The sequence below is a fragment of the Mastigoproctus giganteus genome, chromosome 2 (assembly GCF_048544385.1).
Source record: "Mastigoproctus giganteus isolate SK-2022 chromosome 2, ASM4854438v1, whole genome shotgun sequence".
Lineage (NCBI taxonomy): Eukaryota > Metazoa > Arthropoda > Arachnida > Uropygi > Thelyphonidae > Mastigoproctus > Mastigoproctus giganteus.
The window spans coordinates 19,557,720-19,573,982 of NC_143576.1; the positions used below are offsets into that span (position 1 = coordinate 19,557,720).

General features: G+C 36.5%; 1 protein-coding gene across 4 annotated transcripts in view; it reads left to right on the forward strand.

Moving 5' to 3' along the window:
- fmt (phosphatase 6 regulatory subunit 1-like protein fmt) overlaps positions 1-16,263 on the forward strand; it is a 477,658-nt gene that overhangs the window by 160,261 nt on the left and 301,134 nt on the right. For all 4 annotated transcript variants that reach the window (XM_090388378.1, XM_090388363.1, XM_090388382.1 and 1 more), the window contains exon 8: positions 5,118-5,231. In XM_090388378.1, coding sequence (XP_090244504.1) covers positions 5,118-5,231 — 114 coding nt within the window. The remainder of the gene's footprint in view (positions 1-5,117; positions 5,232-16,263) is intronic.

Sequence of the window (16,263 nt, forward strand, 5' to 3'; positions counted from 1 at the left end):
CCCTGGCACACACACCTCCTCGTGGCTAGTGACGGGAGGCAGGGGGCAGTGAACAAACTTGTTCTATGCCCCATGCCTGCTAAGATGTCAGGAGCTGGCAAACAACAGAACAAACACACCACTCCACACCCGCACTTACCACTGCCAGCATTGGCACATGTCTCATACAGACACTACAGCGGCTAATGGGGGGAACTCTGGAGACTACCATAAAACATGCATTTTGACATTTTGTCCTTTCCACGGATAAGTTATTGGAGCGGCTCGCCCTTGGGCAGTTGGTGGCCCACTATTATGCTTAGGGCTTGGCATCTGATAAACAATTTGGGTTCAAGACTGGCTCCTCTTCTGAGGATGCTATCAGTCACTTAATAACTTGGACAAACAAAGAGCCTGGTTGATATGTCCTAGGCTTGTTCATGGACTTTCAGGGAGTGTTCGATGCTCTATGGTGGGACAGTGTCCTCCTCTGGGCTAGAACTGCTCTCTGTCCAGGAAACCTGTACCGTCTTTTGAAGGACTATCTTCATCGAAGGCAGGTTGTGGTGAGAACACCTTATATTGATTTTGAGAGAGCAGTCTTTTTGGGGCTGCCCTCAAGGATGTGTCCTGGGGGGCTTACTCTCTGGAACTGGATACTCAATAAATGAGTATTTAGGTTTGCACTCTTGATGGTATGGAGGTTGCATCCTATTGAGTTATGTGGGGTAGCTCAGAGATCTTACTTTAATAAAATATATCATGAGAAAGACACAGGCATGGGATCATTTGGTTTCAGAAAACCTTGCAAAAAGAGCCATGGGGATGGCCTTTAAAATTGTTATGGAAAGGCTTCACCCTCCTGAAGTGTTTTTCCTTGATCACAACTGAAAACTTGGACTCTTACGTGAACTGACACAATGGGTGCAATTTTGGATGGAATATCCTCCAGGATCATCCCTTTCCGGAATCCACATAGCAGACATTGATGAGGTTTGCACTCATCACTTATGCTGGCCCTTTACATGAGGACACTTAACTTAATTTGAGGTTTCTGAGGCCATCTATACTATGCATGATGGTAAATGTCCCAGATTGGACCTGTTAGAAGTGGCCAGCGTGTCCCCAAGTAATCATCACCTTGTTAAATACTTGTCTTGTAGATGGTTGCTTTCCAAAACAGTGGAAGCAGGCCAACTTCAAAATTTTACTCAAAAAACCTGAGAAACCTGTAAATTTGCCTTCTTCTTATAGACCCATAGCACTTCTTCATTCCCTTGGAAAAGTCCTTGAGAAACTTATTGTTGTTAGATTCAAAAATTACTTGGGTAAAAATTTACAGACAGATATGCAATTTTGTGAGATTCTGCGAGACTGTGGTCTCAGCACTGCTCTGCAGATTAACTACAGACTACTTTCAGGGCTGCAGTCTTGTAGTTTCTGCTGGTTCTATTGAACACTGTGCAGTGCATAAAATTGCCTATGCTGAAGATTTAGCTATTGTAGTTTTTGGAGGAACAAAGGGTTGCTCTTACAAAGAAAGATTTAAGTTCTGAAATTTTCAGTGTCTGGAGACTAGGTGCCTTTGAGGTGATCTGATAAGGTGTATAAGGACTTGAATGGTTGAGCAAGCTCAATGCCGACGGGATTCTTCCTCTTGCCCAGATTAGTTGCCTGAGGAGACACGAATTCAATTTGAGGAAGGACAGTTGTAGAATAGATGTGCAGAAATTTGCATTTAGTCAGCGGGTAGTTGTTTGCTGGAACAAACTTCCATCTGTTGTTGTAGAATTTGACAGCTTAAATAATTTCAAGGAAGGTTTTTTTTTTTTTTTTTTTTTTTTTGCTGATGCTATATAAGCTTGCTTTCTTGCATCATATGCCTCTATTAATGCTAATTACCTTCATAGAATTAGCAAATATTCTTGCACAAATTTATTAATTCAAATGGATCTCATTTCTATATAAATAATATCTCTCCTATTAACAAGGACTGCAATTCTGAGAAAAAGGCTAATCAAACTCCCTACTATCATTTCTTGGCAAATTCACAAAATTCTTTTTGCTTTCAAATTCAGCTGTAATTAATGATTTTTTCCCCCTCAGCATTGCCTCACATTTGTTCGGTAAAGCCTTAGATTGCTTTAACATGCCTATGCTTAACATCATTGATATCAACATATACAACAATGTAACCAGCTATTGCCTCAGGCAAACAAACTTTAGCAAATTTTAAATATCCTAATATATTTTTAATATAGGATGGCCCTTTATCACATATAATCAAGGCTACTTAAATAGGTGGTGTAATAGGCAACCATGTGTCACATGATTGCATTTGGCAGAAGTGTTGACAGTGTACAACGAAGAAATGAAGAGAGAGGAGAGGATAAAGAGGGAGAGAGAAAGAGGAAAAGGAAAAGAGAGGCATTAATGACTTCCAGAGGAAATTACTAAACACTGGGAATGTTTTCTTATACTGTTAAGAAACACTATCCAATACCAATAAATATTTTCTTTTAATAAAAATAAAAAAAAAACTTTATTGGTTTTCCTTAACAGTGTAAGGTTAAACTGCTGATTTGGCTGATGAAGAAAGTAAAAAAAATTACTAGCAATTTCTAGAAAATGTACTATCGGACCAGTCTTTATTTCTTAACCCTTTCTGGAATTTTCCAAATGTGTGTGGACTCCTCATAGTGAATTTACAATAAGGGTGGGCTCGGTGAAATGAGTTTCTTTATGAAATTTTGAAGTTTTGTAAAAATAAATTTTGTATATAATGGTTTACAAATATTGATTTTTTTTTTTTTTTCCTTATTTTGACTTGATTGCTCATTATTTAATTAAGATTACACTAAAAAAAGTTTGTTTATTTTGAACTATTTATTATACAAGGTGTTGTAATTAAGTTCTGGACTGGTGCTGTTGTAGTCATGTTCAGTGAATTTGAAAATAAATGGTAGTATGTCGTAGTGCTTGATGGTGGTATAGAGATTGTCCAGTAGGTACAGATTGTGAGTTACAACCACTTTCATTCATAGTGCTAACATTCCTTGTCATGATTTTGCAATGGAGCAACGAATGAATATAAAAATTTGCTTTAGACTGGGAAAATCTGCAACAAAAATGAAAGGTTAAACTTTTTATGCCGATGAAATGTCATTCCAGTGTGTTTGAATGGTATAAGCAAATCAGATTTATTGCAAAGAAAAATGTTATTATACAAAGACTTCATCCACACTTGTCAAGGTGAACCTCATTACCTTGAATGTATTGTTGCCCTAGATGTGTGTTTGGTATTTAAGTATGATCTAGAAATTGCGACAGAACATGCAGTCGGCTTCAAAATCATTTCCAAGGCATAAAAAGTTTCATTTATAGAAAACCAAGATCAAGGTGATGCTGATTGTGTTTTTCAACAAGTGGAGAGATGGTCAGTGCTGCATTCTACATAAAAGGGCTTCAAAGACTGCTGAATCACTTTTTTGGGGTGAGGCCACAATTTCACGAGAAAAGCAGCTGGTTCTTGTTGCATGACAATGTCCCAGCCCATTACACACTTGTTATGAAGACATTTCTGACAAAACATGGCATTGTACAAATCAACATAGGCAAGCTGTTGGGGGGGGGGAAATAGATGAAATGGAATTTTTTTTTTCTGACTGATGCTGTTTAAACTTGCTTTCTTGCATCATTTGCCACTATTGATACTAATACTAGCTCTTGGGTTTATTAACCAGCATTTCATTTTTCATTAAATTCCAGCATTTCATTTTTCACTCAATAAATATTTAATTTGCACACATTGAATTATAGAAACACCCAGGAACTATTGATTTCAGTTTTATATTAAATACAAATCATTAATTTCAAATGTACAAGCTAATGTACTGTGTCAATTTGCAGTTCAGCAATGAACTGCAAATTGACACACTACATGTAATGAACCAACTTGTCAGGCTATGCCACAGTGTGTCGTGAACTATTACACAATAACAAGCATCATTAAGAGAGTCGATAATTTGTGATTTAAGGCCAACAGATGTTTTCATAAAAATGAAATATTTGAAAACAGGAAATAAAATTATTTCCTCCTATTACATAGTTTTTAAATATAAAATATGAATTTTTCAAAAATCTGATGTGGTAGAAAATATTTTGAAATCATTTTCATAATCATGGAGAAAAAGTGCATTAGCAAAAGGGATTATTTTGCTAGAAAAGAATTGCAGTTTAATGGAGTAATCTCTATATGAATGTGAATGTTACTGGAATATATTTTCCTTCATAAATTCACAGAAGAATTCCTAACTCTGTATTAGGCCATTCTATATAAGGAAGTACAGTTAAAATTATTACTTTCAATGTCATTGTAAAATTAACCTTATACCCCCTCCTGCCATTTACACTCAGCTCATCTTCCAGATGATCCCTCCATTTAGAAAAATTATGAAACCAGTTACCTGCTCACCAGCATACAATAACAGCTGCTTGCATTCCATCATTTAGCATTACATATATTCTATTTCCATCAGTATCATCATCAGTTGCAATGCTGGGGGCATAGTCCTTTTCCAGTATGATTTAATTCATGTTTTTATGTTGCAGTTGTAATTCTGAATTCATCTATGAATATGTCAGACCCTCTAGTTCTTCTGATTCAGGTTTCTGCATAGCCACCAACTTCTTGCAGCCTTTAATCTTTTTTTGTTATTTATTTCAGGTGCTTATCAACTAGCAGTTCTTATCTCAGGCACTCATATTTTTCCCATTTATAAACTTTATCTATTAACCTTTAATTGACTTTACATAAATGAATTTAGATTAGTGTTCTGGTACCTTAATTTATCATCTGCATTATTATTTATTACAACATTAAAAATATTTCTTTATTCCATTAAAAGATTTCAAATAAGCTTTCAAAAGGGCTATCCTTTTGAAATCTTACAGAGTTCTGTTATAATTTTTACTGAGTTGATATCTTCAAGTTTCAGTCGTAGTAATAATTGTAATTTTGAAAACGTTATCTAAGTGTAGCATATCATGGTATTAGATAACAGTAACATTGAAATTTTATAAATAATTGTCATATAAAGTTGCATGTTTCAATTCACATTTCATCCTGCTCATATTAGGGTGGAATTAATAACAGAACTACTAAATCATATGCTGAAGGATGAGAAGAGAGAAAGTGTCCTGGTCAGTGGCATATCTGTGTTGCTGTCATTATTAGAATTCAAAAAACAAGGGTAATTATTTCTTTTTATATAGGATATGTTTTATGTTTTTTTATTACTTTTCTGCAATTCTAAAGTGTTAATGTTTTATGCTTGCTTGTCTGAATTGTTAATCTTACTTCAGGATCATTACTTGAATTATTTGGACAAGTTATTTAAATAAAATTGATTAATCTAATAGAGTTTTGAAGGTTCATGAGGAAGAGGTACTACAATACATTCCTAACTGCCAACTTTTCCAGTTTTCCTGGGAAATCTCTGGAAATGATATCACAATTTCTAGAAATTTTATGGTTTTCTATAAAACCATATGGTTTTCTATAAAACCATAACACTTGGTTTATGGTTTATAGAAAACCACAAAAACAGTCAGGGAAATTTCCCAGGTATGTAATAGTTCCATGTTTGTAATAGGGTTTTCAATATGGCCTTAAGCCACAGTTACATGGCTTTGCTAATATGCAAAGCATATGTCCTACATGACAATATAGTGGTTTCACCACTTCTCACATACTTGAAGGGGTCCTCCATGTTTGAATCCTGTCGGTGACTGGAGGAGGGTGTTTCTGTGAGTTATTTCTAGTGTTCTAGCCTACAGAATGAGGATTGACCAGTGAACACATGCTTGCACAGATGCAGCAGAATAACAGTTTGCATAAAAATTTTAGTCACCTCTTTTAAATAAAGCATTTGTTTTATTTAGGGTTTACTAAGCATAGACTATTATGCAAATTTCTTGAAAAAAGTGTTTGACATCAAGGTATCAATTGAAGGACCATCTTGTATTTGCAAATGTGATGATTATTTTTTTCACCTGAGGAACTGAAATGATTTTGCCGAATTATTTATTTAACTTGAAAGAAATATAAAAATAAATACCTTAAATAAAATTGTAAAAATTAATACTACTCTGTACAGAATTAAGTCAGCAACTGCCTAAAATGAATTCCCCAGTGGCAATTTATCAAATTCCATTAAAATGGACATGTACAGAAAGTTATCATCTATGAGTTTAAAAAAATAAAAATAGGTATAAAAATTTCTTTGACATCAGTTCAAAATATTCATCTTCTTTAATGGTTTCTAATTCATCTCCAATACTAATTACTGTTTCCTCCCCCCTTCCATCTCTCTCTCTCTCTCTCTAGAATATGTTCTTTTTCAGAATATCCAATAGAAGTGTTTTCTTCTTTTTGATAGGAAGCTGCCCATTCCTCTACTCGCATCATTTCACATAGCTCAAGTCAATTCTGGGTGGTATTGGAGAAATTCTATATATACAGTGATTCAAGGCTTGAATCACTGTATAGAATGTTATTCAAGCTTTTTTTTTTTTTTTTTTTTCAATATCTACTTTTAGACTTGACAAAGTAGCTGATTTTTTCATCTCACAGTTATGATTTTCATCACTATGACAGAAATTCTGGAAAATTTGGAATCAGTTTTTCTTTGGTCTACTTGACAGTTTTTACCATTCATTTTCATATGATAATCTCTACTTAACTGTGTTGACATGTGTATTAACAGCACATCTTTAATAAATCCAATGTCTCATCCTACATAAAAAATTAATCTATTTCCATTAAAAAAAAGGTAGGTGAATCCTTTTTCAGTATCATTATACATAGAGTATGAGATTGAGTGAGTCTCTCTTCTATTAAACAATGGATTTTTGTTTTTGATCTCTTTAATATTTCTTAAATAATTTTTTTAATTTTGCACATTATGCCTTTCAACCAGCATTTTTTATTATTTGTTGTCTTTTTTTTTAAATTTAAAGTATATCTATTATTTTACTAATATCTACAAACTGGTTTTTGACAAAAAATCATGATTTTGCTCCAAACCTGGATTTAGATATCTGATTTTTGGTGACATTTTTTCCACTGTATAAAAGTCATGAACTAATATGTGTGTATTGCTTTTATCAAAATCATTAGTTTTTGTCCTTTCAGCCCCAAGTGCCAAGTGAATCTTGTGCTAAGTAGTAATCTTGTACATTTTCCTTAGAGCACAATCCTTCCATTTTCCTTTAGAGCACAATTTATATTGTGCTCTAAATAAAGTGAATACAGTTCTTTTTTCAGTTGATTCTCTCTCTCTCTCTCTCTCTCTCTCTCTCTCTCTCTCTCTCTCTCTCTCGCTCTCTGTCAAGTAGTTCTATACTTCCAAAGTTCCAAGAAAGGAAATCTATCCCTTTGTTTTCTTAGCCCTTTCATTATTTGTTGTTTTTACTCTACTAACTGCTTGTCCACCTGACAGCATTGCTCCTGCTATTGTTAATTAGCTTTGTACTACTTGTGTAGTGCAAAGCTAATTAACGATGTCTTTCAGCCAGATGCCAAAGAAATATAATGTAAAATTTCTGAAGACATGTGCATAATGTTTTCCATGTATTGTAAAATCTGCAAGGTTGTACTATATATAGATGTGATTTTTTTAATTTCAAGCAGCAGGAAATACAATATGATCAGACATTTGCAAACAAATAAGCATAACAACAGGGTGTAGTCCATAGAAAGAAATACAAAAATAGGCATTGTATTTCATGGTGACGATGTCGTAAGTGTCAAATGTGTTACATCTTTTACCATTAAACATATTATTCTTCCTCTTAGTTGTGCTGATCATGCAGGCACATTGGTCAGAAATAAGTTTACCCAACAGTGAAATAGCAAAAAAAAAAAAAAAAAAAGTTGTGGAAGAATGAGAACAGTGGGCATTGTTAGTGAAATTATACAGGCAGGGAAAGAAGAGGTAGTGATGACTCTGAAAACCGGGCCATTTTTGATTGCATAATCAAAATTGATACCAAGCCATATCCCATTGTGATGATCGTTTTTTTTTTTTTTTAATAAATCATAAAATCAAAAGCAGCTTGCTCTCAGTGCCATCATTGGAAGGTGACTCTATAGGGTAGGTACAATGTAAAGCATATGGAATTCCTTCCAAACACTGTCTGGATCGTAATATTGATAGTGAGCTGGTTATGGTTAGCCTAAATGTTTCAGATGGTGAGTAGTAAGGGTATTAAAAAAAAAAAATTGAGCACTTGGTGGTAATAGACTGTCCTTGTCGTCTTATTAATTTGTGTGCCGAATAGCGAGCCACATGTATTTGCGTAAAAATAGATGAAGATTTGGTGGACATTTACTACTATCTAGAAAGAAGTGGCAAAAGGAAAGACAGATTTAAATGTTTTCAACTGATGCATGACACTGAAGTAAAAATAGATTTTGAAGCACGTGTGTGTGCACATTGCCTGTCTGTTAAATGTGTACCTGGACTGTTAAAACAGTGGCAACCTTTGACAACTCTGTTTAAAGAAGTTGTTAGAAGTGGTGAGAATAGCGATGTGAGCACTTTTCTGAGTTGCCAAATTGATTGAAAAGTACAAAAAGCGATCACTAATTAGTGCCACTGACCCATATTCATGTCCAGTTCATGAACCAAAAAATTAAAAAAAAAAAAAAAAAAACAAATCTATGAACTCTCCAAGAAAAAGAAATTCTGAATTGAAAAATTCTTGTAAAAGCCATCCTAAACAGGCCAAACAAGCTGATAATTCTAGGCATCTATCCTCACTTGTGCAAAAACTACATTCACATTTCTGTCTTCTGGCTTAAATAAGGCAATTCTTGTTTCTTTTAAATGTTATACCAACATTTGAAAATCCAAACATAGCTCTTCAATCCAACATTCCTCGCATCCATATACTGAGGTTCCTACTCCCAAATATGTTGAAGAATTTTACATGGAAATTTATTTTACCAACAGTTTTCAAATCTTTCATTTTGAAAATTGATTAACATAGCAGAGTAAGTCAGAAGGATGATTTTGACTTGGTTATAAGCATTTGTACTGCCAAAGTTAGGGAGAGTTTAAAACAAGAATATATTCTCTTCACACAACACGGGTACTTATATAACACAATTAGAGAATTTCGATAAATCTCGCATAACGGCATTTTTGAGCTTTTGTGCAGGGAAAACCTTGCTATTATGTTGGATATAATTTTTCAACATTTCCACTCTTTTTGAATCCCCCACTGTTGAAAAAAAAATTATTGAGAAATCCCTGTATTTTATTTTGTTGGGAAATTCCTGTGTTACGTTCTGTGCTATTGAACTTGTACTTGTTGAACTTGTGGAAAAATCTAGATTTCAAAGTTTTATTACTATTGGATAGCACACCAGGCTATCCAGAAGATTTAAGTCATCCAAACGTTGAAGTTATGTTCCTACTGCCACAGTTGTACTGGGTTAATATAACTTCTTTCATTCAGCCATTAGATCAAGGCATTATATCCACTTTAAAACTCGTTCCATCAGAAAATCGTTACAGTGGATTTTGGAAAGAATTGATTCCGAATCTATTGAAGTAATAGAGGCATGGAAACATTTCTCAATTGTGGACTTTATCAGAATCATAGCTTTATCGCTGAAAGAAGTAAAACCGTCAACATTAAATGCGTGTGGAAAAATGTATGGCCAGAGTCAGTTCATTCAGGAAGTATGATTGAATGGGCAGAAAATGCAATCAGTGCGATAGTAGAACTTGCTACATCGTTAGGAGGGGAAGGTTTTGATGATATGATTACTGAAATCCTCGTGGGTAGCACAATTGATAGAATCACCCACCTCCCCACACTGGCTGGAAAAGACCCGAGTTCAAATCCTGTCGATGAAGGGAGGAATTTTTATAGGTCTTTTTCATAATGTGGTTGAGTTAGTCGGGCAAGGGTAGCATGTTTTTTCTCCTGTAAACTCGGGTTTTCGTCCAGCAAAACAGAAAATTGATCTCAGGACATGCAATTTATAGAAAATATACACAGAGTAACATGGCCTTAGTTGCCAATGCTCCTAAAAAATAAAAAAAGATATGATTACTGAAGACATTCACGAATTACTGGTAGAAAAAGATACCGGTGTAGCGGATTTGATACAAATGCCATCGGAGGTAAAATCAAATCAATTCAGATGATGATAGCACAGATGAAAATTCTAAACTTCCAAATTTTACAATAAAAAGCATACGGTAAGGCATAAAGTTAGCTGAGCAATTAGAATCATATTTTTTGAATGCAGATTCTTGAATGAAAGGAGCCCAAAGTTCAAAAGGGAGCTTCAAAAATGCTTAGTTCCATACTATGAAATTCACAAAGATTTATTAAGCAAAAGCCAACAAACCCAGATTACTGATTTTTTAAAGAGAACAGCAGTTACACGAAATCTAGAATGGTGTATTTTTGTTAATTTTTTTAGCATTTTGTTAATGAAATAGTGTATTTTTGTTAGCTTTTGGAATGTAAACTCAATTTTTGTACTTTTTCTTAATCCCATATAACACGGTTTCACACAACACGACATTTTATAGGAACCTAATAACCATGTTATACGAGAGTTACCTATATATATATGTGTATATAGGTATTTCCACTGAAATTCTCGGAAAATAGGTGGCATCACCTGCCAGAGTACTTAAATAATCTATTGGATGCCTGACTTGCCTCCTCGTGGCAAAGTGTGGGCAATGGTGAGCCCTGGTAGGGGCCCAACGGCTAAATGGTCAGAGGAGCAACAGAACATAACAATACATAACAAACTACTCCCCCACACACTTTTTAAGTCTCTAGCCTCCATAGAATTCTGTGTCATACAAAGTACACAACATGGAGATGGGAGGAAACCCCCTCCCTGGTGCCGTCAGACAACTAAAACACTTTACACTTTACTTTACAAGTCCGTGAATTAAATAATCACCCCTTCTAGATTTTGAAGAAGTAAGAATAGAAAACTTGCTTCATGTTCAAATGGTAGTCAAGAGACCAGAATGGTCTCTTGCCAAAGCTATTAGCTGCAACTTTTACCATCTCTGTTCCCACCTCTGTCAAAACCAGATGGTTCTATTGCCACTTCAGCCAGAGATAAAACTGACCTGCTAACATCCTACTTCTCTTCCATCTCATATATTGATAATCGTGTGGTAAACCACCTCCTTCCCAGTACACTTGATTCAAGGCCTAATGTGGTCTTCCATCAAAAGGATGTCAGAAGGATTTTGAACAACGTTGATGCTAAGAACACTCCAGGTCCTGATGGTATTTCTCCACTTGTTCTCAAAACCTGTGCTTCCAAACTTACTCCTGTTATGTTTCACCTTTTTTCGCTTTCTTATTCCAAAGGTGTTTTCCCTTCTGCTTGGAAATTTGCTCATATCCAGCCATTTCCTAAAAAGGGTGACAAATCCATCCCAACCAATTATTGTCCCATTGCACTTCTGCTCTTTCTAAATTGGAGAAATCAATTAACTGCCAACTCTTAAACTGTCTGGAAACCTTCCATCTGATTAACGATCACATCACCAGTATGGATTTCGTCAGTGTTGATCCACTGGTAATATTCTGGCTTATGTTATCCATCTGTGAACAAATTCTGTGGAAAAGTTTGGTGAAACTCAAGCTTCCACCTTATGGTTGCCATCTGTTTTTTGTAATTTAGTATCCAGTTTTCTCTCAGACCGCTCACTGCGGGGGATGGTAGATGGCTCTCTCTCTTCCAACTTCTCCTCCGCTAATGCTGGTGGAGTCCTTCTCCACCAGCATTAGTGGGTTTCTCCAACTCCTCTTCTTGATTAGACTGGGGTTCGAGCCCGTCACCACCAAATACGGAGGATGCGGAAAGGTCAGGGAATGACCACCGCATATCCCCGGAGCAATATGGCCTTAGTTGCTAATGCTCCCAAAAACCAAATAACCTTAACCTTCTCCCACTCTTTTCCTCTTGTATATTAATGAGCTTTCATTGACCGGAAATCCTATCCATAGTTTTGCTGATGACAGTACATTGCATTCCACCTTCCAGTTTTTAATTTCTTAAAGCTGATCTCCAGGTAATTTTCCAGTGGGGCAAAGATAACTTAGTTGATTTCAATCCTTCTAAAATTGAGTCCTGTCTTATATGTCACAAAAAGAACACTTCTACTCCTATGCTTGTCTTCAATGACACTCTGATTTCTAGACATCATATATCTCAATTGGGAATTATTACTCTGACTTTAATCTCTCTCTCTCTCTGTTTGTTTGTTTGTTTGTTATTTGGTGTTTAGGAGCATTAGCAACTAAGGCCATATTGCTCCTGGGATTTGCAGTGGTCATTCCCTGACCTTTCCGCATCCTCCGTATTTGGTGGTCACGGGCTCGAACCCTGGTTTAATCAAGAAGTGTGTGCTATGCACTGCTGCTCCTGCCCACCTGGCTACGGAGGCACCCTGTCTCTCTTGGCATAAGCATATTACAAATATTGTTTCCTCTGCATTTAAAAAACTCAGTTTTCTCTTTTTTTTTTTTTTTCTCTCAGCATTACTTTTCTTCCAAACAGCTGTTCACTCTGTACAAATCACAAATCCACCCTACCATTGAATGTTGTTCCCACATCTGGGGGTGGTGCCTCCAAAACATTTCTAAGGCTTCTAGATTCCATTTAAAAGAGGGCAGTTAAGTTAATTAATGACTCATCTCTAACACAGTCTCTCCACTCTGTCTTATAGACATTGTTTCTCCTGCATACATTTTCTATAGATACGTCTGTGGGCAGTGTTCTTCTGCATTAGCTTCTTTAATTCCTGCTCTCTCTTCCAAAGCAGTCCATACATGTGCTGCAACCAGTCAACATCCTTTTACTGTCCAACTTTGAAACTCACAGTACTAACTTGTCTATTTCCTTTTAATCACTCAACTTCCATTTTCTGGAACAACCTTCCTTCATTTATTTCCTGAAAATTACAATCTTCAGAAGTTCAAATCTAATGTTAACAAATATTTTCGTTCATCATCTCAACCTTCAACCCATGCATGGTACTAACTACTATAGCCTCTAATACCTCCCATGCTTGGGGGTTTCATTAAAAAAGAAAAAAAAAAAAAAAATCTCCAGTGAAGGTAAAACATTGAATTGCCTGATCACCATAAAAAAATTATGGCCACAGTGTTTTAGGACAGGGGGACCCAGTTTTGATTGCATTTGTTTTAGAGGGAATGGTCATACTATAAATAAGGCAAGATATTAACAAACACCTAATAGGGAGCTATAAAACAAGAAAGAAATGCTCTAATAGGATATCAGATCATATTATAAATGCCCATATGAGTAAGATGAAAATTGGAGCTCTAGCTGAGAGTTTTGTGTCATCCTGAATAAAGCCTGCACTTGGCAATGTATGATTTTCCTCTAGTCCAACTTGTGAAGAGAGATCTTGATTAAAACACCTTTTGAATGATGAGGAGCTGAAAAAGACTGTGACTAGTGCCACAGTACCACGCCTGACCAGAGTAGGATCCTTAGCAGCGAGGATCTCGGAAATTCCATCACAGCAGTAAACCTTCGGGTGCTCAGTCCACCTGGAAATCTCTCTGCCTTCAGCTTCAAATTTTGGGAGAGTACAATGACATCACTCTGGGCACCCCTTCAGTATCCCAAAAATTTACCGAATGTAAAGTACAAGAATCCTAGACAAAATTTGACCATCGAGCCATTACCTTCCTTCCCTCTCTCTCTCTCTCTCTCTCTCTCTCTCTCCCTCCCTCCCTCCCTCCCTTTGCATTAGCATTAGCAAAGGCACATGATGCAAGAAAGCAAGTTTATATAGCATCAGCCAAAAAAAAAAATCCTTATTTCGACCATCCGCTCACTCCATATTTTTGTCGTGTTCTGCCATAAATCTATTTAAGCTATCGGCTCCTATGACAGATGGAAGTTTGTTCCAACAATCAACCATCCGCTGACTGAAGGCAAACTTCCGCACATCTATCCTACAACCATCTTTCCTCAATTTGAATTTATGCCCTCTCAGGCAATTATTCTGAGCAAGAGGAAGAATCCCATCAGCATTGAGCATGCTCAATCCATTCAAGGCTTTATACACCTCAATCAGATCACCTCGCAGGTGCCTAGTCTCCAGATACTGTAATTTTCAAAACTTAAGCCTTTCTTTTTTCCATACACTAATCTTGTTGCCCTTCTCTGTACTCGTTCCAACAACTCTGCATCCTTCTTAAAATGAGGCCTCCAGACCTGTACACAGTACTCAAGGTACCCATCTGACTATTGCCTTATACAAGGGGATAATCACCTCCTTATCCCTGCTAGAAAAATTTCTATATATCATTGACAAGATACCACGAGCTATTTTTGCAGATCGTTTGCACTGCTCAGAAAACTTCATATCTGTCTGCACAATTACCCCTAGGTCCTTTTCATTCTCTACCACTCAGTGTAGTACCACAGAGTTGATACATTACTCTGGGGTTACTGCTTCCCATATGTAGTATTTTACATTTGTCAATGTTAAACTTCATTTGCCCCCTCTCAGCCCATCTGCTCAACTTTTATAGATCTGATTGCAGCAGCGTACTGTCATTAGTGTCATTAACAACCCTGCCAACCTTCGTATCATCTGCAAACTTGGACATTAAGCCTGATATACCATCATCAGTATCATTTATAAATACAGAAAACAACAATGGACCCAACACTGAACCCTGAGGGACTCCACTAATAACATTAGTCCACAAAGAGCAGTGTCCATTGATTACCACTTTGTCTTCTCCCACTCAACCATCCCTTTGTCCATAGCAGCAATTTGCCTCCAGTGCCACACTGCTCCAATTTGTGCAGCAGTCTTCCATGTGCAACAGTATCAAAGGCCTTTCTAAGATTCAAATATATGATATCAAAGTTATTCTTTGCATCCAGTTCCTTTGTGACTACATCATAGTATCCAGTCAAATTGGTCAGTCAAGACTTTCCCTTAACAAACCCATGCTGTGTCTGAGCTATGACTAAAGTCTTGTCTAGATGATCCTGCAATGCTTCTTTAACCAGTGCCTCCATTAATTTCCCTGGAACAGAAGTTAAACCACCAGTCTGTAATTACCTGTTTCTCCCTTTCATTATCCTTTGTGGATTGGGGTCACATTTGCACATCTCCAGTCCATGGGTACCTCCCCTGAGTCCAGGGAAGCTCTCATAATTATGGCTAAGGGTTTGCTTACTTCCTTTGCCACCTCCTTTAATATAACTGGACAGATCCTATTCATCCCAGGTGCCTTTCTTATGTTTATCTTCAATAATTTCTCCTCCACTTTAGTCTCAGTTATTACAAGATTATCTATTTTACTGCCAGAGTTTAACACACCTCTGGCATTCCCCTCCCTGAATAACTCCTCATGTGTGAATGTAGATGCAAAATATTCATTTAGTTTGTTAGCTACCTGAGCAGGATCATCAACAGTTGAACCATCGATATCAAGTGGTCCAATGTGATTCATCCCTTTCCTTCTAGAGTTTACATAAGTAAAGAATTCTTTGCTGGTTTTTTTTTTGCATTCTTTGCCCAAGATTTCTCATGATCTGCCTTCGTCTGCCTAACCTCCTTTGTGACTTGGTTACGACCAGCTTATATCTATCATAGGTTTCTGTGTCACCTGTTATTTTATATGTATCCCATGCATTTTTCTTCACTGTCACATGTCTAATTGGCCCCGGGTGCCAAGCGATTGTGACTGAGCGATTACTCTGTGCTATTACTGCAATTTCCCAAAAGTGATTTATAGTTATTTTACGTTCTTGACGTTAATAAATTTATTCATTTAAAAACAGCTCTTGTCACAAAAACACTTGTACAGAGCAAGAAAGGAAAGGCACCTTTCTTTATTTCTTCTAGTTTACCACTAACCACTTACTACTTTTCGCTTGGTCACACCAGGCACTGCTCCTGCCTCCCCGTGGCGGGGCCGGTAACCTTGGCAGAAAAGTCCATCTTCCAGGGGCTAAGAGGAGCCAACATGGAACAAAGTATATTTCCAACTTTAGAGCCGTCAAGCTGTCGGCCAAACACAGAAAATGACCATGATTCGTCCCAAGCAAAGAGGTTGAAAAACCAATCCCTCGGCGACAGACTTACCTGCATTCTTAATTATGCACTCACTATCTGAACAGCCTCTCAGTAAGCTATCCCTTTTTTATTCCAAAAACACCTGGAAAGT